Source organism: Meles meles, chromosome 19, assembly GCF_922984935.1.
Source record: "Meles meles chromosome 19, mMelMel3.1 paternal haplotype, whole genome shotgun sequence".
In the NCBI taxonomy this organism is placed as follows: domain Eukaryota; kingdom Metazoa; phylum Chordata; class Mammalia; order Carnivora; family Mustelidae; genus Meles; species Meles meles.
The window spans coordinates 42,739,207-42,760,888 of NC_060084.1; the positions used below are offsets into that span (position 1 = coordinate 42,739,207).

A 21,682-nucleotide genomic window follows, 5' to 3' on the forward strand; every position below is an offset into this window, starting at 1 on the left:
CAGCCTAGACCTGGCCACTGAAACTTGGGCTCCTGTATTCTGCTACCTCCTCACCGTTTCCATTCAAAGGCCTATGAGATGTCTCAAACCCCATATGTCTTTTTTTTTTTTTAAGATTTTATTTATTTATTTGACAGACAGAGATCACACGCAGGCAGAGAGGCAGGCGGCGGGGGGGGGGGGGGCAGGGAGCAGGCTCCCCGCCAAGCAGAGAGCCTGTTGCGGGGCTCAATCCCAGGACCCTGGGATAACGACCGGAGCCAAAGGCCAAGGCCTTAACCCACTAAGCCACCCAGGTGCCCCATCAAACCCCATATGTCTTAAACTGAGCTCTCAATCTTACCCCCTAAACTTGCCTCTCCCTGGTTTTCCTGAGCTTCCTCCCTCCAGCTGCTCAGGCCAAAAGCCTCCTGGCCCTTCTTGACTTCTCTCTTTCCCTCACCCCACCATCAGTTGACTAGCAGTTCCTTTAAAATCTATCCAGAATTCAACCCTTCTTCCACTGCCCTCACCCCAGCCGAAGTTACATTACCTGTCTGGACTTTTGAAAAACTTGTTGTTTTGTCTGTAAATTCTTTGACACACTTCCCATTAAGAAGTAGAGTCAGTGTCCCTTCTCCCTGAAACTAGGTAGAACTTTGGGGACTGCCTCAACAAATAGAATACAGAGGAAATGACACTGCTTTAAGTTTCTAAACCAGATTAGAAAAGATGATACAATTTCCACCTGGTGGCCCAGCATCCCCTCTCTTTTATGTGATTTGGAGCCCTGGGCTGCCATGTAAAAAGTGCATTTGCCCTATTGAGTAGGGATTTTGGTTACACAGGTGTATGCACTTGTCAAGATTCAGTGAAATTCTGAATTTTATTGTAGGTAGAATTGATCTCAAAATAAAAACAAATATTGAACTCTAGTTAAAGACATGCATGCTGAAATGTTTAGGGAACAGTATACCAATATCTGTTATTTATTCTGAAATATATCCAAAAAATAGTAAGACTATTGGAATAGAATGAATAGAGTAATAGGTGAATGGGACATAAAGTAGATACAGTAAAATGTCAGTGGTAGGATCTAAGTGGTGGGTATATGGGTGTCTACTGTGAAATTCTTCAACTTTGCTATGTGTTAGAAACTTTTCATAATAAAATGTTGGGAGAATTTATGATTAGGATTATTTTGATATATGTATTTATTAAAAAGGGAGGATAGAACAGGTTTCTGTTAAAGTAGCTTCTGAGGGCTCCTGGGTGGCTCAGGCAGTTAAGCACTTATTTGGCTTTGGCTCAGGTCATGATCCCGGAATCCTGGCATCGAGTCCTGTGTCAGGCTCCCCACTCAATAGGGAGGCTGCTTCTCCCTCTGCCTTTCTCCCTGCTGGTGCTCCCTCTCCCAAATAAAGAAATAAGTCTTTTTTAAAAAGTAGCTCTGTATATCACAGACATGGTATATATTTGTTTTCAGCCTTTTTGACAAAACCATACATTTAAATGACATTTTTTAAAAAGGAAATTGTTGTTTAGATATAAAGAGAAATGAAAGATGTTTATAGTAGCAGAACTTGATCTAGTTGGGGGTGACTGGAGCCTAGAAGAATTTCTGAGGAAGTTACACTTAGGCTGAGACAGGTAGGAATTAATTCATTGACAAAGGGCCATCCTAATTACTATTGCTGGATTATAAATCATCCCCAAATTTAGTGGCATAAAACAATCATTTTATTATGTTCACGGATTCTGTGAATCAGAAATTCGGACAGGGCACAGTTGGGGACAGCTTATTTCTGCTCCATGATGTCTAGGGGTTCAACTGGAAAGACTCAAAGGTGACTTGACAGCCAGGGACAGAATCTCTGAAGCTTCTTCACTTACAAGTCTGGCACCAGGGCTCAGATGACTCCAAGGCTGGGCTCAGATGGAACTGTAGCCTGTAGTGCTTACATATGGTCTCTCCACCGGGCTTGGGTTTCCTCAAAGCATGGTTTCCTGGCCATAGGTGCACTTCTCACATGATGCTGCAAAGCTCTAGAGCTAGTCATTCCAGCAGACAAAAAAGAAGATGCATTGCTTTTTTGCAGCTTAGCCTCGGATATCGCATAATGTCAATTACACTATTCTCTGTTGGTTGAAGTTGTCAGTCTTGCTCAGATTCAAGGGGTAGAGGACATAGACTCCAGCTTTTCATGAAAGCAGTGTCAAAGAATTTGCAGTCGTTTTAAAACCAACACGGGTTGGTGGGGCTGGGGTGGGGGGAGGGGGAGGGAAGACTGCAGGCAATGGGAATATCATGTAAGAAATCCCTGCAATGGGAGTGAAGTCAGCAAGTTCAATAAGCTGAAATAAATAACTCTAAATTTACCCCTCCTCAGCATTCCCTTTCCCCAATCCTGGCTTAATTTTTTATCCTTAGAATTTATCACCTTCTAATTTTCTATATTTTTGAATATTTTGTTCATTGTTTTCTCCCACCAGCTTTTGAGTCCCAAAAGCAGGATATATTTTCCCTTGTTTTGGTTACTGATGTAGCCACAAAGTAAATAACTAGAGTTTTTGAAAGAGTGACTAAATCAAAGCGGTACTCTCTGAGGTGAGGGCCCCTGTTGAGAACACGACCAGGGGAAAAGTTCTCTTGGAAAGGGCGTTGTTAATAGCCTTTTTTGGGCCTGGCTCAAGTCAGAGGCGGAATGATTGGGACTGGCTTTATGGGAGGTGTGGTCTTGTTTCTGGCTTTGCGGGCTAAACCAGTTCCTAGGGAAAAGGAGTCAAAGCTGGAGGCCGGCCTGTAAGAAGCAGTAAAGCAGGAGACAAGGGAAAATATGCAGTGGGGAGGGCAAGGCCGAGTCGAAGAGTGCCTAGGATAACGTCCCAGGCAGGATATCTGAGTCCGTGAAAACCGTCCATGGGCAAATGCCCTCAGTATTCTGTGCCGGTGTCAGGGTCAGGACTGACAAGCTGGAGCTACAGGATTGAGACGTTGAAAAGCTGCCTGGGGATGGAGAAAAGCTCTGAGGCCATGGAAGAACCGAACTAAGTGTCAAAGGGGGGAAAAAGTGTCAGAGGACTGGTCACTGAGAGTTGACTAAGGGTAGGGCGCAATGCTTAGTGTTAGAAGTGTAGGAAGCAAAGCATAAAGAACCTAGGGGTGTGTCTCAGGAGGGCAATGAGAGCCAATGAAGAGCAGTCATGGGCGCGGCGCTGTCAAACTTCGCTGGGCGGGACCGAAGGGACCAAGCCAGGGATGGGGACCGAAGCCTAAGCCAATGAAAACCCGACGGGTGGGCGGGGCGTCGTCCTAAGGCCAAGGGTGGAGCCAATGAGAAGCGGCGCCGCGTCCCCGCTGCCCCCGCCTCCGTGGGGCGCGCGCCGGAGCCACGGGCAGCCGTTAGGGGCGGGGCCTGCAGCCGCCCGCGCGCGGCTCGCGCCCTCCCCTTTGTGTCGCCATGGCGGCGGCAGCGGCGACGAGGACGACGAGCGAGGGGTCGAGCGCAGCCGGCGCCTGAAGAGGCTACGCTACCATGGTGGTGAGGGGCCCACGCGGCCGTCAGTCCGTCTGCGTGTCAGTCTGTCCGCGCGCGGCCCCGCCCCGCGCGCCCCGCCCCCGGCCCCGCCCGAGCCCGCGGCCTGCGCCGCCCCTCACCCCTAGTCGAGGTCCCTCTCGTCCCCCGGCCGAGTCTTGGGCCCAAGCTCTTACCCCGGCCCCGCCCCCTCCGTGTGCATCCCCTTCCACGCCCTGGATGGAGGTGACAGTGGCCGAGGACCCAGACTTGGGGGGATGGGCTAGTCCCGGGAAGGACCCGCACCCCCGGTTGCCCCCTCCCCGGGACCTGCTGCAGCTTCCTGGGTTCTTCGCCAGCCCCCATCCCACAGCCATCCTCAGCGTCTTCTCCCAACCTCCATCCCTCCCCCTCCTACCACCAGCCCCTTTCGCGTTCTTGAGCCCCACCCCCATCGCGCTCCATCCTCAGCCTGACCCTTTTCTTCTCGTTCTCACTCCATTCTGCTCCCTCTCAATCAACCCTCCGCTACCCCTCCATCAGCCTGAGCCTCAGCCTCTCCAGCATCTCCCCTCCCCTTACACCCCAACCCCACGCCAGCAGTGTACCTCTGGCTAGATCCTAGGGTCCTTCTCCATCTTCTTGTCCTCACCCTCCCTCCCCACCATCTCCCTCTCCCACCATGCTGCTCCTGCTCATTCATCCATTCATTCCCTCATTCGCTCACTTAACAGACACTCCCTGATACCTCCTGGCAGAGCCCATGTTCCAGGCGCAAAGAAATTCACATCCCGTCCTGCCTTGGGGAGCTTCATGGGCTGGAGAGGGACAGAACCGAGGGTGAGACCCGAGGATGAACCTGGGGTCGCAGGGATATGAAGGAGGGAGTGGCTAGAGCCTGGCCTGGGAAATACCGATCTGGCAGCTGGTTAATTTATTTATCAGATTTTACCCAGCTCCTGCTGTGTGACTGGGCACTGGGACCCAGAGAAGAATTAGGCTCAACCTTCCTTGTGAGGAGCATCAGTTCTGTGCCCAGCTCTGTGCTGGGTCCCTGATCCTGGGGAAGTCACAGTTCAGTAGGGGGAGATGGACTTGTCACCTGTGGTATCTCAGAGTGCTCAGGGCTGGGATGGGAGAACCTCAGGGGATAGAGGCGTGTAGAAGAGCAGGCTGAGACAGCCTGGGTCCGGGAGAACTTCCAGGACAGGGACTGAGAGAGATGAGACCTGAGGGATGAGGAGGCGGGAACATGGAAAGGATAAGGAAGAGTGACTGTTCCCTGCAGAGGGAACAACCTTTGCAAAGGCCTAGGAGGAAATTAGAAGATGGTGCTTTTGTTGGACTCTTAGAAGTTTGAAAGCTTCCAGAGTGGAGGCCAAAGGGGGAAGATGGGGCTGGAGAGGTAAACAGACCTGAGAATTCAGACTTTATCTTGAAGATAACAGGGAGCCGTTGAAGGTCTATGATCTGTGGAGAGACAGGCAGATATGTGTGGTATGAAAATTATACTGGCGCTTGCTGTGAAGAAGCTGGCAGGAGGGGAGAGGTTGGAAGCAGGAAGATTGATAAGATGGGAGCTGTGATTGTCCAGACATCAATAAAAGGTGTGGAGAGGCATATTGGGGCATGACTATACTCCGCAGGGGCTAAAGGAGGGCTTTAAACAGAGATGGTACCAGCATGTGCTCTCCCTCCCTCACCTTCAGGCTTCCAGGCTCCCACCCCAGGCCATACACACAGAAGCAGGCCCACCCTTAGTTGCTTTCACCTCCCCCTGACCTACCCTTCTGCTCCATGCTTAGGGGAGCCTGTGGAGCAATTCGGGCCTCTGGGCCCAGGCTCACAGATAACAATGCTCCCGTTGTCTCTCTGCTCCCATCTCTGGAGGCCTCTGATTCTTCTTTCTGTTCTACAGGCTCGCAGCACTGACAGCCTGGATGGCCCAGGGGAGGGCTCAGTGCAGCCCTTGCCTCACACTGGGGGGCCCAGTGTGAAGGGGAAGACTGGGAAAAGGTGAGAGATGAGGGTGAGGTTCAGCTTAGGAGGGGGGCTGAATGCAGGAGCCACCAGTGATGTGTACCTGTCCCCCAGGCTCTCGGCTCCTCGAGGTCCCTTCCCCCGGCTGGCCGACTGTGCCCATTTCCACTACGAGAATGTTGACTTTGGCCATATTCAGGTATGAGGGCTTTGCACCAGGTGCGAGGGCAAGAGCCTCCCCAATCCTGAAGCAATATCAGCCACTTTACCCTTAAAACCTGTCTCAGGAATAGCTGCTTCTCCCACCTGAGCAGTCAGTGGCAAGAGTCGCAGGGCGGAAGGGAAGCTTGGTTCATTCATTCGTTTGTTTCTTTATTCATTCACCTAACCGTTTGTTAGCTGTAGGCTCTATGCCAGAATGCCATACTCTGAGATATCACTAGGCCCTGCCCTTAAGGAGGCCTGAGGCCCAGGTTGCGGACCCATCTCTAGATAGTGCCCACCTGGAAAGATCAGGACTGGGACAAAAGTGAGGCCCTGCCCTGGGCCTTTGTTTCCCTCTGCAGCTCCTGCTGTCTCCAGAGCGTGAAGGCCCCAGCTTCTCTGGAGAGAATGAGCTGGTGTTTGGGGTGCAGGTGACCTGTCAGGTGAGGCCACCCCCTTCTCATCTGGCCTGACAGATTGGTCTTTCTGGTTCCCAGCTCAGTGTAATGGGACTGCTGGCTCTTTCTGTCCCTCCTGCCTCCACAGGGCCGCTCCTGGCCAGTTCTCCGAAGTTATGATGACTTCCGATCCCTGGATGCCCACTTACACCGGTGCATATTTGACAGGAGGTTCTCCTGCCTCCCAGAGCTCCCTCCACCTCCAGAGGGTGCCAGGGCTGCCCAGGTAACCTGCTGGTTGTCTCAGCCCCCGCCTCAGCTATGGTGTGTCCTCCTGAGCAATGTGGGAAGCCGTCAAGAGAGGATAGTGAGGGACGCCTGGGTGGCTCAGTGGGTTAAGCCGCTGCCTTAGGCTTGGGTCATGATCTCAGGGTCCTGGGATCGAGTGCCGCATCAGGCTCTCTGCTCATCAGGGAGCCTGCTTCCCCCTCTCTCTCTGCCTGCCTCTCTGCCTACTTGTGATCTCTCTGTCAAATAAATAAATAAAATCTTTAAAAAAAAAAAAAAGAGAGGATAGTGAAATACTTAAACACTGTTATGGCCCAGGTTCCAACCAGTCGGAAGGGAGAGGCGCATGACAAAGCTGTAGCAGGGAGGCTCCTTTCAGTTTTAGGATGATGAGATGTTCCAGGGGATTCGGTGGGAGAGTCATCAGGGCCCCGCCCAGTGCGGGTACACAGGAGCCTGGCAGCCCATTTACTAACTGATACGGAAATAGGTCAGTGCTTACCAGTGGAGCGTCACCATGCATTCAGGCTGAATTGCAGCCCTGCCCAGAGGTGAGCTAGGGCAGTAGAGGAGGGCAGCAAACTCTCTCAAGGTTCCCTCACAAAAGCCCTCCGACAACCTGCCCCCAGATGCTGGTACCCCTGCTGCTGCAGTACCTGGAGACCCTGTCAGGCCTGGTGGACAGTAACCTCAACTGCGGGCCTGTGCTCACCTGGATGGAGGTGCGCCCGGGAAGGGGGGCTTGGAGCTGGGAGGGAGCGAGGGCCGTCTGAGGAGCGAGGACCAGTCTGCGAGTGTGTGTGGGCACAGGAAAGAAACGAGCCAGAGTGGAGGAGGCTCTGGTATTTCAGTGTCTGTGTGGGCACATGCCTATGAGGGAGAATGAGTGTGTGTGTGTGTGTGAGAGAGAGAGAAAGAGAGAGCCAGCAGGTATTGGACTGTACGCATGTGAGCATTTCAGGATCTATCAGTTAGAAATAGGTTTGACTGTAACTCCCAGAACACCGGGCCCACAGTGGCTCCAACCAGGAGGTTTTCAGAGAGGAGATGAGCTTGTCTGCTACGGAGGATGAGGGCACCGGGTGTCCCAGGACATGAGAGGGGAGGAGGGGCTTTGTTGGACAAGAGCTTAGGTGTTTGACCCATAGCTCTGACTGACAGAGGCTCTCAGGTAGGGGACAGGTAGTGGCCTCCTCCCGGCCTGGAGGAACCTTCTCTGCCTTTATTGTCTCCTCCTCGTGGTCTCTCCCCACCAGCTGGACAACCATGGCCGGCGCCTGCTCCTCAGTGAGGAGGCCTCCCTCAACATCCCCGCAGTGGCCGCCGCGCATGTCATCAAGCGGTACACAGCCCAGGCACCAGACGAGCTGTCCTTCGAGGTGAGGCCATGGGGAAGCGGACTCCGGCTGGGCTCCCCACTTCCGTTGTCCCTTCTGACCCTCCCTCCAATGACCGTCCCACTCCCAGGTGGGAGACATTGTCTCCGTGATCGACATGCCGCCCACTGAGGATCGGAGCTGGTGGCGGGGCAAACGAGGCTTCCAGGTGAGCCTGGCTCAGGTGGATGGGAGGACCAGGACACCATGCCAGCTAGGGTGACCCACTCACTGATCCCAAACCCTTCTCAGGTTGGTTTCTTCCCCAGTGAGTGTGTGGAACTGTTCACAGAGCGGCCTGGTCCTGGACTAAAGGGGGGTAAGTGCCGGGGCAAAATGGGGAGGCCTCCCTGCCTCCTTTGCCCATCATCCAGTCTTTCCACCCATTGTTCACCCCACAGAAGCTGATGGTCCCCAGTGCGGTGTCCCAACGCCCCAGGGTGTTTCCTCTCTGACCTCAGGTAATGGGACAAGAGGCCAGACCCCTGCCCACCCCACCCGCCATGGGACCAGTGGCCGCACTGACCCTCTGTGACTTGCCTTTACTCCCATAGCTGTGCCCCGGCCACGTGGGAAGCTGGCGGGCCTCCTCAGAACCTTCATGCGCTCCCGCCCTTCTCGGCAGCGGCTGCGGCAGCGGGGCATCCTGCGGCAGAGGGTATTTGGCTGTGACCTTGGCGAGCACCTCAGCAATTCAGGCCAAGATGGTGAGGCCCCATGTCAGCCTGCCCAGCCCGCTCCTCCCGCCCCATTGCAGCCTGCCCAGACCTGAGCCCCTGCTTCCTCCCAGTGCCCCAGGTGCTTCGCTGCTGCTCTGAGTTTATTGAGGCCCACGGGGTGGTGGATGGAATCTACCGGCTCTCAGGAGTGTCATCCAACATCCAGAGGCTGCGGTGAGGGTCCCCTGCCAAGCCCTTCCTTCCGCAGACACTCACTGAGCATCATCTCTCTTCCAGGCCCTGTGCCATGTGCTGGGGACACAGAGTTATGTGCTGGGGAGGGACAGCGTGAACCGTCTAAGGTGGGAGGCAGTGAGGCAGGAGCCCTGGGGCTAACAGGAGGCGCGAGGTGACAGTGTGGAGCCTTGGGCTCTGTGACATGAGGCAAAGGGTCACATGAGATGGCATTTACCCAAGAGCAGTGGACACCACCAGAGAGTTTTGAGCAAGGGCTGCTAGGATTTTGGCCACGTTTTCCAGTGACCTCTTGAAGCCAGGAGAATGACAGCTTCGTGGAAGTAGTGTCATGATCACATTCTGTATTCAGATGACCTCGGGTAGCCACAAGCGGGCTACCCACCTGAGCCTCAGTGTCATCCTCTGTAAAATGGGGCACGCTCGGTGGGGCACACAGAGTTGTTGGGGGGTTCTGTAAGGTACTGCCTCTGAAGAGCCCAGCACAGGAAGAGAGTTGCATCTGTCTGTGGACCCTTGGGAGGTGGGGGAAGAACATGGCCAGGCGGGTCAGCTCTGACCTGAATCTTTCTTCCCCTTGACCTGGTGGCCTCAGGCATGAGTTTGACAGTGAGAGGATCCCTGAACTGTCCGGCCCCGCCTTCCTGCAGGACATCCACAGCGTGTCCTCCCTCTGCAAGCTCTACTTCCGGGAGCTGCCGAATCCCCTGCTCACATACCAGCTCTATGGGAAGTTCAGCGTGAGTAAGGGAGCTGGCAAGGTTGGAGGGTGCTGGGGTGCCCTGGCCCAGCTCCCGTCACGCCTGTGCTTCCTCTCAGGAAGCCATGTCCGTGCCCGGGGAGGAGGAGCGCCTGGTGCGTGTCCACGATGTCATCCAACAGCTGCCCCCACCTCACTACAGGTAAGCCAGAAGGGGCGGGGAAGGCCTGTGGTGGGGTCCCTTGGGAGCTGAGGCTCAGGTGTCGTCCTCCACTGCCACCCCCAGGACCCTAGAGTACCTGCTGAGGCACCTGGCCCGCATGGCAAGACACAGTGCCAACACCAGCATGCATGCCCGCAACCTGGCCATCGTCTGGGCGCCCAACCTGCTACGGTAAGCTGGCAGCCCACCAGCCTGACCCCCTCAGCTTCCTTCCACAAGCTGGGCCTCAAGTCGGCCCCACACTTCCCACCCAGAACTCACCCAGCTTCTGCTCTCTCTTTCACTTCATTCCACACATATTTCCTAAGGACCCCCTGGGTGCATGCTCTTGTTCTCAGCAAAGGGACCCAGGACCCAGCAGTGAGCAAGAACCTGTGCTCCTAGGCTCACATTTTCATGGGGGAGACGGACAATGAGCTAGCAACAAGAAAACCAGAGACTGTGGTGTGATGGTGACGAGTTCCAAGGAGAAAGATGACAAAGCAGGGAAAGGAGATGCATGTGGCCATGGAATTTTGAAAATTTTAGAGGGGCAGGTGAGGCTTTCATAAGAAGTGAGCCCCAGAGCATTTGATGGTGATGAAGACAGGAGAGCTCTCTGCTCTGCATGAATTAAGTGGTCAGTGAGATGGTGGATATAAGAACTATTAGGACAAAGAAAAAAAAGAAAAGAGAGAAGGAGGCTTAACAATTTTAAATAAAGTGGGTGGGGAAGACTCCATTGAGAAGGTAACATTTGAGTCAAGACCTGCTGGAGGCGAGGGTAGGGACCCATGTGGACACGTGGGGAGGAGCAGACCAGGCCAAGGGAACACAAGTGCCAATGTCTGGAGGCTGGAAAGGCGCTTCTGTGCTGGAAGCCAGCAGGGAGCCCAGGGTGGCAGGAGGGAGCAAGCAAGTGAGTGAGCGGTTGAGGGGGAGGAGATGACAACGTCAGAGCGGTGACAGGGGACCAAGCCAGAGCAGTAACTTCGGGTCCCGGGTCACGGTAAGGACTTTGCTTCTGCCAGGAGAGAGTTGCAGCTGGAGGAGGCTCCGAGCCTGCAGGGCCCTGCCAGGGGGTCACAGGCTCCCTCTGGTTGTGGCCAGGAGCAGACTGCAGGGGGCAGGATAACCTGGGAGCCCAAGGAGGAGCCTTTGTGATATCTGGGAGTGGGAGGATGGAGGCTGGGCCACGGTGGGGAAAGTGAGGGAGAAGAGTTTAGAATCTGGAGAGATTTTTGTGGATGGAGCAGACAGGGATTGCTGAGAGGCCGGATGTAGGTGTGAGGGGAAAAAGAGGGGTCAGGAACATCACCTGGACCTGTCTGGCCTGAGCACTGAGATGGGGAAGGCAGGGAGGGAGGGGGTTGAGGAAAGGTTGAGAACCCAATTCTGGATACAATCACTTTGATGAGGTCAAAGTATTGGATGACTGTCATTTCTTCCACTGACTCCCCATCATGCCTAGCTGGAACCTGCCAGCTGGGCTCAAAGCACCTGGCACCCCTCCCCTTCCTCCTATCCAGGTCCATGGAACTGGAGTCCGTGGGGCTGGGTGGGGCAGCAGCCTTCCGGGAGGTCCGGGTGCAGTCTGTGGTGGTGGAATTCCTGCTCACCCATGTGGATGTCCTGTTCAGCGACACCTTCACCTCTGCTGGCCTCGACCCTGCAGGTATGCCCATCCCACCCCCTGATGTCCTGGCTACTTCCCCCTCATTGTTAGGGCTGCAGTGGGAGGGCAGGTGGGCTCCCAGCCCTATCCCTACCCCACTGAAGCTGGACCTCCCTCCTGGCTCCTTGAGGACCCCGCCCCCGCCTCTCCCTCCCCTCCCCCCCCTTCTCATTTCAGCTCCTACGCTCAGGATCCCCACTTCTTGGCCCGGACATCGTTCTTCCTTCACCCCTTGTAGCTCCCGGGGGCTCTTGGGGCCTTGGGGCCACCAGGGAGGAGGTGGGAGGTCCCCAGACTTGACCCCGCCCCGGCCCCACCCAGACTCCCCGCCCTACCCCGGACCCCAGCCCAGTCAGGATTCAGCACGTCGGAGGGCCCTCTGGCCCGAGGTAACTGAAGCCAGAGCCGCTGCCCTCGCTGGCTGCCGGGAGCTGCCTCCTCATCAGCTCGTCCTGCCTCACTCCTCCTCCTCACCTGCCTGCTGCCCACCCATTCCCGCCTGATCTGCCCTGGCCCCCTGCCTTGCCAGCCCGGGTGGGCACGCTGCGGGGCCGGGGCTTGGGCTGTGGCGCTTGGCTTTGCCTGTGGCCTTGAGAGGCCCCCTGAGCTGACAGCTGCCCCCTTTCCCAACTCCTTAGGCCGCTGCCTCCTTCCCAGGCCCAAGTCCCTTGTGGGCAGCGGCCCTTCCACTCGCCTGCTGACGCTGGAGGAAGCCCAGGCTCGCACCCAGGGCCGGCTGGGGACTCCCACTGAGCCCACCACTCCCAAGGCCGCAGCTTCACCTGTGGAAAGGTGAGTGGGATGCTGGGGGAGCACAGGGCCAGCCTGGAGGCCCCAGATCCTCAGACTCCCTCCTTTGTCTCCCACAAACCCCAGGAGGAAAGGGGAGAGAGGCGAGAAACAGCGAAAGCCAGGGGGAAGCAGTTGGAAGACCTTCTTTGCACTGGGCCGGGGCCCCAGCATCCCCCGAAAGAAGCCTTTACCATGGCTGGGGGGCACCCGTGCACCCCCACAGCCTTCAGGTCAGAGGCTGCAGTGGGTGGGGGGTTGGGGTGGAGGCGAGGCACTCCAGAGTGCCCCATGCCCATCCTGCCTCTCTTTGCAGGTGGCCGGCCTGACACAGTCACGCTGAGATCTGCCAAAAGCGAGGAGTCTCTGTCGTCGCAGGCCAGCGGGGCTGGTGAGCGCCTGGTGACCCAGGCCCGGCCCGGTGGAGCTGGGAGGGCTGGCGGCCCTGGGGTGGCCTCTAAACGTACTTCAAATTTGTGGGTTTGGGGTTCCTTTTTGATGTTCTTTAGTTTCTAATCTGGACATGAGTTTCAGTGTGTTAGATAAAGTGTCACCCTTGGTTCATGATGCTCTGTGATCACTAGTCCAGGCAGGGCCCTTGCAGGTTTTTATTCACTCCTTTAGAAAAAAATCTAAGTAATGAAAGACCACCTGTGAGCCCACTGGCCAGAACTGAAAGAGCCCCACTCCCTTGGCTGCGAGCTCCTCCCCTCTGCCATCTGCTGCCTTCCCACCAGAGGCAGCCCTGGATTCCATGGGCAGCATCTCCTTGCTCTAAGATTTTATCCCCTGTGGGCCTCCGTGTAACATATGGCACAGTCCTAGCTGTTTTGTAAACGTAGAAGGTCTCCGAAGAAAGGGTGCTGGATGTGGAACTTTACTTTCCGCTCACTGCCAACCACGTGGCTGAGTGTTGCTCAGGCTTGTGCGGCTCTCCCATCCCGAATCACTTGTCTATCCTCCTCCCAGGGCTTGGGGGCTCTGGGGAGCACTCCCTGCACGCCCACACTCTGGAGAGTGCGCCAGGCACCCAGGAGCGGGGGGAGGGGCATGCTGTGGGCCTTGCTCATGTTCAACTTTACAAAAAAAAACAACCAGTTACGTCTGCACTCCTGATAGTGATAGTGAGAGCTCAGGAGGTCCTGCCGGTCTCCTGCTCACCAGCCTCGTGGTTGTCAGATGTCAGACTGGCCTTTGGGTGTAGAACGATTCTTATCATGGCCTTGCCATCTCTTTCCTTTCTCACTGTGAGTCTGAACAGCGTCTGGATTTGCAGCCACTGGGACCCTACCCAGGGAAATGCCTCTTCGTGTAACTTCCCCAGCCTAGCCCACTGGGTGATGTACCCTATCCTTACTGCCATACGCCTATAAAGTTCTGACTCCTGACACCTAACTGCCCCCCCTTCCAGGCCTCCAGAGGCTGCACAGGCTCCGGCGGCCCCACTCCAGCAGTGACGCTTTCCCTGTGGGCCCGGCACCTGCTGGCTCCTGCGAGAGCCTGTCCTCGTCCTCCTCCTCCTCCGAATCCTCCTCCTCTTCGGAGTCCTCGTCCTCCAGATCCTCAGCAGCTGGGCTGGGGGCACTCTCTGGTTCACCCTCACACCGAACCTCAGCCTGGCTAGATGATGGTGACGAGCTGGACTTTAGCCCACCCCGCTGCCTGGAGGGGCTCCGGGGGCTCGACTTCGATCCTCTCACCTTTCGCTGCAGCAGCCCCACGCCAGGGGACCCGGCACCTCCCGCCAGCCCGGCACCCCCAGCCCCTGCCTCTGCCTTCCCACCTAAGGTGACATCCCAGGCCCTCTCACCCTGTGGGGCCGTCAGCCCTGCCTCGTCCACCGCCCTGGACATCTCAGAACCCCTGGCCGTATCCGTGCCACCTGCTGTCCTGGAGCTGCTGGGGGCGGGAGGAACGCCTGCCTCAGTCACCCCAACGCCAGCCCTCAGCCCCAGCCCCGGCCTGCGGCCCCATCTCATCCCCTTGCTGCTGCGTGGAGCCGAGGCCCAGCTGAGTGACACCTGCCAACAGGAGATCTGCAGCAAGCTGGCCCTGCCTGTTCCCCGGGGAGCCCCAGGCCAGCATGGTGAGTCCTGCTCGGCCCACCCCATGCCCTTAGGGACCCTGAAGCTGCACCCAAGCCCTGGCTTACTTCTCTTCCCGTTCCTCTCCGTGTAGGTCTTGGTATGGATTCACCGCTGCTGCCCTCACCCCTGTCCCTCTTGCGCCCTGGGGGGGCCCCACCCCCACCCCCCAAGAACCCAGCACGCCTCATGGCCCTGGCCCTGGCTGAGCGGGCTCAGCAGGTGGCCCAGAGACAGGGCCAACAGGAGCATGGGAGCACCCCTTCTGCTCCCCACTCCCCTTTCCACCGCTCACTGTCGCTGGAGGTGGGCGGTGAGCCCCCAGGGACCTCAGGGGTTGGGCCAGCCCCCAACTCCCTAGCCCATTCAGGTGCCTGGGTTCCTGGACCCCCACCTTCCCTACCAAGGCAACAAAGTGACGGGAGCCTGGTGAGGAGCCAGCGGCCCCCCGGGACCTCAAGGAGGGGACTCAGAGGCCCTGCCCAGGTCAGTGCTCAGCTCAGGAGAGGTGGAGGGTGCAGGGGGTGTGGGGATGAGCCACAGATGGCAGCTCGGTTCCTGTATTCTGTCCCCCCACAGGTTCCTACTCCTGGCTTCTCTTCAGCCCCTCGGGAGTGCCTGCCGCCCTTCCTTGGGGTCCCCAAACCAGGCTTGTACCCCCTGGGTTCCCCATCCTTCCAGTCCAGCTCCCCAGCCCCAGTCTGGAGGAGCCCCTTAGGTCCTCCTGCACCACTTGACAGGGGAGAGAACCTGTACTATGAAATCGAGACGGGTGAGGGAACCCCCTACTCTGGCCCCACTAGGTCCTGGAGTCCCTTTCGCTCTATGCCCCCAGATAGGCTCAATGCCTCATATGGCCTGCTTGGCCAATCGCCACCACTCCACAGGTCCCCCGACTTCCTGCTCAGCTACCCACCACCCACTTCCTGCTTTCCCCATGACCACCTTGGCTACTCAGCCCCCCAGCATCCCACCAGGCGCCCTACCCGGCCTGAGCCCCTGTATGTTAATCTAGCTCTGGGGCCCAGGGGTCCCTCACCCGCCTCTTCTAGCTCCTCCTCCCCTCCTGCACACCCCCGGAGTCGTTCAGATCCTGGTCCCCCAGCCCCCCGCTTACCCCAGAAACAGCGGGCCCCCTGGGGCCCCCACACCCCTCACAGGGTACCTGCGCCATGGGGCCCTCCAGAGCCTCTCCTGCTGTACAGGGCAGCCCCACCAGCCTATGGGAGGGGGGGCGAGCACCACCGAGGGTCCTTGTATAGGAATGGGGGGCAAGGAAGGGAGGGGGCTGGTCCCCCACCCCCCTACCCCACTCCCAGCTGGTCTCTCCACTCTGAGGGTCAGACCCGAAGCTATTGCTGAGCCGCAGCTGGGAGAGACCTTCCTCCTCTCCCTTCCCCTTCACTGATATTGACCCAATCCAATCCCTTGTTTTGTATTTTCTTGAGCTCCTGACCCATACCCCAGGTTTCTAACTTTGTAACTTGTTTCTGATGTGGGTCCCTAACCTGTTATAGCTTCCCTACTCCGGGCTGAAGGGCACACCCATCCCCCCACCAACCTCCCCTCCTGGGGGCTCCCGCACAAATCTGAGGGCTAGGCGGACACCCTGTCTTCCCTCTCCCTCCAGGAGCCCCCAGCTTGTCCTGACCTGTGCACAGGGGGTTGGGGAACAGCTCCTGCCCATCTCCCCCCACACTCCCCACTAAACCATCTGACAAAATTAATGAATAAAAACGGTGAAAACACGGCTGGTAGTGTCATGCTGGGGCCAGACTCAGGGAACAAAGAGGCAGAGACAGATGGATTGCTTTATCACGTTATCATTTCAGCAAGTACTGCATGGGAAGTCCGTCCTGGGAGGCTCTGAGGAGTGGTGTCTGCAGAAAGGCAGTCACGGGTACTCTTAAGAATCAGTTTCAGGAGCGGGGTCGAGGCTGGGCTTGTCTCTGAGTGGGCATCCACCCTGCAGCTCCGCTATGATCTCCTCCAGCAGATCCATCCTGGGGAGTAGTGGGATGGGGGTGGAGCCAGGGTCACCACAGGGATGAGGAAGGGGCCCCAGGTGGCCCCCAGCAGGGCCCATTTCTCACTTCTGCAGGCTGGAGAAGAGACATCCTCTGATCAGCTCGGTACTGGGCTCCTGCAGAGGAAAAAGGCTGGAGCTGCCACCCAGTAGCCATGGAGCTCAGGATGGGCCTGGAAGGGGGAGGTGGGCAGGGGACAGGCTCAGGTTCCTCTGTCTCACCCGCCCTCAGGGCCTTCCCATGCAGGGTGGGAGGCCTCTCTGTGGGTCAGCAGGCAGGGGCTGGGCTTTAAGGCCAGAAGGTCCAGCAGGGCTGGCATCTTGGCTGAGTTCCTCTCAAACCGCTCCACAGAACCCTGGTCCCCAGCAGGAGGTTAAGTCCTGCAGGCTGGGAGTGTAGGGCAGGGCCCTGGGGGAAGTCGGGTTGCTCAGGGGGCACAGGTCAGTGAGAGGACAGTTGGGGGGGTCCCTGATCAAAGGCAAGGCAGCTGGGGAAACGGGCTGGTTACAACTGGGGTGAGGGCTCATAGTTTAACAAAGAAGTGGTTGCACAGGTTCCCTGGGGGGGATCCATACTGTCGAGCTAGGCTCCAGGCAGTGGTGCAGGCTGACCCGGGTTGCAGGGCTGGAGCCTGGGTAGAGGCTGGAGCCAGGACTCGGGCTGTTGCCTAGAGTCAAGCTGCTGCCTGAGTCCCAGGCTGGGGCCCTCTGGACTCTGCTGCGGCCTGTGACCTCAGGAGTCTTCAGGGCCTGTGGAGCCAATGGCAGGAGCTGGCATGGGTTGCCCAGTGTCCCACAGCTCCCCTGGTCCTCCACATCCCTGCCCTGGCTCCTACCTGGCATGGGGAGAGGCCTAGGGACATCACAGGGGGCACAGGCCTGGGTGGAATCTTGGTTCTGGGAGCCACCTCACAGTAGAGTGTGTCTGGGGGGACAGACCAGTTGGTTGGAATGGGGGGAGCAGAGCTGAGCTCAGCACCAGTCACCACCCGCTCCGTGCCCTCTAACCTGGTAGGAAATCCTGAGATGCAGGGCACCGTGTGGTCCAGTGCATCCAGGAGCTCACCTCAGGAGCTGAGTCCTGGGGAAAGGCGGCTGAGTGTGTGACGTGGGTCCTGCCTACGGTTCCACAGCCACCCCCCGGCCGGCCAGTGTATCCCGTACCTGGGCCATGGCCTCCTGCAGCAGGTAGCGAGTGTTCTGCAGGCTGCCCCAGCGGTCAGCTGGCCCCAGGCCCAGCCCAGCCTGAACCAGGGCCTGGTAGGGGGCTGGCACCAGGGGATCCAGGGCGGGGCTCTCACCTGCCTCCAATTTAGCCTTCACCTCAGGCCCCTTCCTCCCAGCCCAGGGCAGCTGTCCTGTGAGGAAGCATGATTGGGGGACCCGACCTGGAGGACGACCTCAGCGGGGCCAGGGTGTAGGATCACTCACTGACCAGTGAACACCTCCTGGGCCAGGATGCAGAAGCTGTAGAGATCTGAGGTGGCAGCAGGCGTGTCACCGCAGATGAGCTCCAGTGGCAGCCATGGGTACAGTTCAGGAGGCGGGGGCAGCCCTGGGCCTAAGCCCCCCCAGGAGTAGCCCTGCTGTGGCCTGTGGAGGCCGAGGGGCCTGGTGAGCCAGCGGCCACAGGACAGGGATACAGGGCAGGCGGGGGAGGTGGGCACTCACCTAGGCTGCAGCCAGCGTTGGTGCAGGGGCCGCCCGTGCTCCAGGCTGCTCACTTTGGCCAGGCCTGGCCGTACCAGCTGCACGGCGTGAGAGCTAAGGCCACCGTGGGCGTGCCAGCGGGCCTGCAGGAACAGCAGCGCCTCCAGCACCTGCAGCAGCAGGTGGCCAGGCAGCAGCCCCGGCACAGCGCGGGGTCCTTCTGGACTCGGCCCACGTGGGTGCAGCACCACGTGCAGGGAGCCCAGCCACACCGGTTCGAAGAGGAGGCACAGCCCCGACAGGTCGGCCGAGGGGCTCAGTGCCATCAGCAGCAACAGGTTAGGGTGGTGCAGGGTGCTGGGCGGGAGGAGAGCAGGCCACTCACAAGGAGGCCCTGACCTGCCTGGTGGGGGCTGCTCCTCAGCACAGATCAGCACATGCCAGGGGTTGACCATCTGATCTGCATCAGCCACTGGACAGAGGAGAAACTGAGACCTGGCTCGCAGGGCCAGCACCCAGTTCATACCCCATCTGGGATACCTCTGCCTACACCCAGCCGCTTCTCTGTGGCCTAGAATACACAGCACACAGCCCTGGGACCCACTTTACAGCAGGAGGGTGGGGGGTGGTCACTCCAGTACGAGTACCATGCCAGGTGCTGGCCCAGAAGTGAAGACCGTAACAGTGGCCGCTGCCACAGTCCCTGGCCTCCTGTTTATGAGACACCTGAGTCCGGAGGGCAGACCGGAGACGGGTCTGGGGGACTGGGCCATCCTGGGGGCAAGGCTGGGGTGGTGTACCTGCAGTGCTGAAGGTCAGCTAACAGCACATCCGGCTGAGCTCCAGGTGCCTTCAGCTTCCGAGCTGTCACAGGGTGGCCCCTCCACAGGAGACTAGAGAATGCCGGAGGGGGAAAGAGCACAGATCTGAAATGGGGGTCCTCCCATGAGGGAAGGAGGAGAGCTAGACACTTCCCAGACTCCGCTGACAGCCAGGCATGGGGTGTGGGATGGGCTCTCACTTGGCCATGAGGGTGTGGGAGCTGCTCTCGTAGGTGCGGTCGGGCTCACCCTGGGCTGGCAGCAGCTCCTTGGGGTCCGCGAGGGGTATGCCTGTCACCAGCCCCAGTGGCCTCAGGCAGCTCAGCTGGGAATGGGGAGTGGGATTATGAGGCACAAAGCAGACAGGGATGTTCCCTGCTCCCCCAACCTCTCCTGCTTACCTGGCCAAACCCCAAGGCTGGAATTCGGGGGGGTCTTCTGATGCGCTCTCGTCTCGGTGCCCTGGGGCAAAGGAAAGTCCAGGGGTAAGTCTAGGGCAGCTGGGGGCAGTGGGTGAGTGGGCTTTAGGATATGGGTAGTTACCTGTCTGCACACTCCCGCCGCGGCAAGGACAGGGAGCCACACAGGCTGTGTCTACAGCCGGCCTGCAACTGGCCCAGGGATGCACTGACCGCCAACTCACCGTCACACACTAGTGCCGACATGTGGGCTCGGCACAGCTCTAATAGCTCCAGCACCTGGACGGGGGACGTGTGCGGTGAAGCAGATGGGGGTGCCAGCTCTATACGCCCCCACCCCACCTGGGCCACTGCTCACCTCCCAGCTCTGCTTGGCACCACCCTGCTCGGCCCAGTCCCAAGGCGTGCGACCCTGCTGGTCATGCAGACGCAAGTCACCGCCTGCCTGCAGCAGGTGCAGCATCACCAGGCTGCGGCCCGAGAAGGCGCCTGCGTGCACAGGTGTGCTGCCATCAAGGCAGCGGCTGCAGTGGAACAACAAGGACAGAAATGCATTAGGAAAGAGGCAGAAAAGGGACAAGAAGTGGCAGGATGGGAGCACTGAGGGATGAGAGGAGTCTCGGTGAACATGGGAGGTGGAAATCGGGACAGGAGGGTCACTTGGGGACAGGGTGGGGTCTTTACTGTGAGCATGGCAGGTAGCAGGAGAATGGGAATAGTCCCTGGAGGACAAGAGGGGGTTAATCCAGAGAACAAGGGGGATATCACTGAGGCCAGAAGGGTCATCAGGATGGAAGGGTATATGAGGGAGTGGTCTCTGGGGAGGAAAGCCTGGCTCTCAGGCTCTCTGGGGCTCAGACCCCGGGGAGCGGTGGGGCACCGCCGTAGGTCCACTCACTGGTTGGGGTTGGCGCCAAAGGTCAGCAAGAGCTGCACAGCAGAGCTGTGGCCCAGCAGCGCCGAGAGGAAGAGCCCCGTCTGCCCAGCGGAGTTCTCACCATCCACCTGGACAACTGAGGGGCAACAAGGCTCAGGACTGTCCCTGCCCTTTACTCCAGAGGCAGAGGTCCTGGGGGGACCGTTATGCAACACCTCTGCCAATTCCCAGTCCCTGCAGTCCCTCCTTGCCTGGGGGAGCCTCGACTCCATGTTCTCTCAGTATACCCTGGAAGCTCCACCCTCCAACCACAGGGGACTCTGCTCAAGATCTGTCTCAACAAGGTGCTCACTGTTAATGAGCCCCAAAGAGTCGCAACAAGGGGTGACAACCACCTGCTATGCTGACACCCATCTGCTACCCCAGAAGTGTCAAAAATCACACAAAGTTCCCCAGAGGCCAGGGGGACGTGGACTTCTCAGAACCTCGGCTGACAGGAGCCTCGTGCACCGTCCAGGGCAGGCAGCCTCCACCCAGCTCTACTGCAGTGTATGTACACAGGTCCCATGTGGCCAGCATCCAATTCTTCAAGAAAAGCAGGCGCCTGGGTGGCTCAGTCGTTAGGCGTCTGCCTTCGGCTCAGGTCATGATCCCAGGGTTCTGGGATTATGCCCCACCTCAGGCTCCTTGCTCCGTGGGAAGCCTGCTTCTCCCTCTCCCACTCCCCCTGCCTGTGTTCCCTCTCTCGCTCTGTCTCTATCAGATAAATAAATAAATAAAATCTTAAAAAAAAAAGAAAGAAAAAAAAAGCAAACTCTTGGATTTTCTCAGGAAATCTCTCAAGTTTATTTTTGAGTCCTGCTTCTAAGAGCTGGATCCAAGAAGCAACCTCCTCTGCACCACACTTATGCCAACCCCCTCCCCCACCATCCTGCTCAGAGCCTCCTTCTCACCCCTCCTCTCCACACATTATCCTGAACTCTTCTTCCTTGAGGCCCTTGCCCCTCTCCCTACTGAGGGCAAATGCACAGTGTCTTTGTCATTGCAGTCCTATGTCCTAGGCAGATATGGCTAAAATCAATCAAGCACTTGGCTCAAGCCAGCTTAGTTACTGTCACAAAATCCCTCCAAAGGTGGTCCTTTAAGAACATCTGAATGTCACATTTACTGCCTTCTATTTTAGCCAGTAGCCCACTGTCTTTTGCAAAGGCATTCTAACTGATTTTCTGCATTTGTCTTGCCCTGCAGAAGGGTCTTCTTAAAACACAAATCACTGGGGCGCCTGGGTGGCTCAGTGGATTAAGCCGCTGCCTTCGGCTCAGGTCATGATCTCAGGGTCCTGGGATCGAGCCCCGCATCGGGCTCTCTGCTCCACAGGGAGCCTGCTTCCTCCTCTCTCTCTGCCTGCCTCTCTGCCTGCTTGTGATCTCTCTCTCTGTCAATTAAATAAATAAAATCTTAAAAAAAAAAAAAAGAAAACACAAATCACTGCATGATATAGATAATCATTACAACGGTAATCATTTCATGTATAATCTTATACAAGTTGTTCCAAAAAAGAGAGAGAGAGAGAGAGGGAGAGCAAGGCTCCTTTTATGAAGCTAGAACGACCTTAATTCCAAAGCCACATAAGTTTCCAGAACCAAAAATAAAATCGTATTTCAATTCCATTTATGATCATATATGCTAACCCCCTAAATAAAGTAAAAGGGATTATCCAATTGATTTATTCCCAGAAATCAAGGATGATTCAACATAAGAAAATCAATCAATATAGAAAACACA

The 21,682-nt window shown here is 57.5% G+C and overlaps 2 protein-coding genes across 7 annotated transcripts; one reads left to right on the forward strand and one right to left on the reverse strand.

Moving 5' to 3' along the window:
* Positions 1-3,406: 3,406 nt before the first annotated feature.
* On the forward strand, positions 3,407-15,852 carry ARHGAP33 (Rho GTPase activating protein 33). Of its 3 annotated transcripts, XM_045988658.1 has the most exons (23): positions 3,415-3,521; positions 4,229-4,334; positions 5,413-5,510; positions 5,589-5,673; positions 6,041-6,121; positions 6,225-6,362; positions 6,994-7,086; positions 7,621-7,743; positions 7,832-7,909; positions 7,993-8,059; positions 8,142-8,201; positions 8,295-8,447; positions 8,531-8,633; positions 9,250-9,394; positions 9,474-9,556; positions 9,641-9,748; positions 11,086-11,231; positions 11,870-12,023; positions 12,108-12,253; positions 12,337-12,411; positions 13,432-14,106; positions 14,199-14,590; positions 14,684-15,852. In XM_045988658.1, exons 2-23 carry the CDS (start codon positions 4,308-4,310, stop codon positions 15,464-15,466), a joined length of 3,813 nt encoding a protein of 1,270 aa, XP_045844614.1. In that variant the 5' UTR covers positions 3,415-3,521; positions 4,229-4,307; the 3' UTR covers positions 15,467-15,852. The 3 variants fall into 3 exon arrangements, with proteins under 3 accessions (XP_045844613.1, XP_045844612.1, XP_045844614.1); XM_045988656.1 differs by having other exon boundaries at positions 3,414-3,521; positions 14,199-15,852; XM_045988657.1 differs by lacking the exon at positions 4,229-4,334 and having other exon boundaries at positions 3,407-3,521; positions 14,199-15,852.
* A 74-nt stretch (positions 15,853-15,926) lies between these two features.
* On the reverse strand, positions 15,927-20,518 carry LOC123931502 (inactive serine/threonine-protein kinase TEX14-like). Of its 4 annotated transcripts, XM_045988678.1 has the most exons (15): positions 20,383-20,518; positions 19,919-20,033; positions 19,379-19,544; positions 19,145-19,299; positions 19,003-19,063; positions 18,802-18,926; positions 18,581-18,673; positions 17,802-18,137; positions 17,566-17,723; positions 17,295-17,488; positions 17,139-17,211; positions 16,967-17,055; positions 16,707-16,880; positions 16,198-16,247; positions 15,927-16,107 (listed from the first exon to the last, which is right to left on the reverse strand). In XM_045988678.1, exons 1-15 carry the CDS (start codon positions 20,474-20,476, stop codon positions 16,011-16,013), a joined length of 1,980 nt encoding a protein of 659 aa, XP_045844634.1. In that variant the 5' UTR covers positions 20,477-20,518; the 3' UTR covers positions 15,927-16,010. The 4 variants fall into 4 exon arrangements, with proteins under 4 accessions (XP_045844634.1, XP_045844633.1, XP_045844636.1 ...); XM_045988677.1 differs by having other exon boundaries at positions 19,919-20,424; XM_045988680.1 differs by having other exon boundaries at positions 16,065-16,206; positions 19,919-20,424.
* Positions 20,519-21,682: the final 1,164 nt, after the last annotated feature.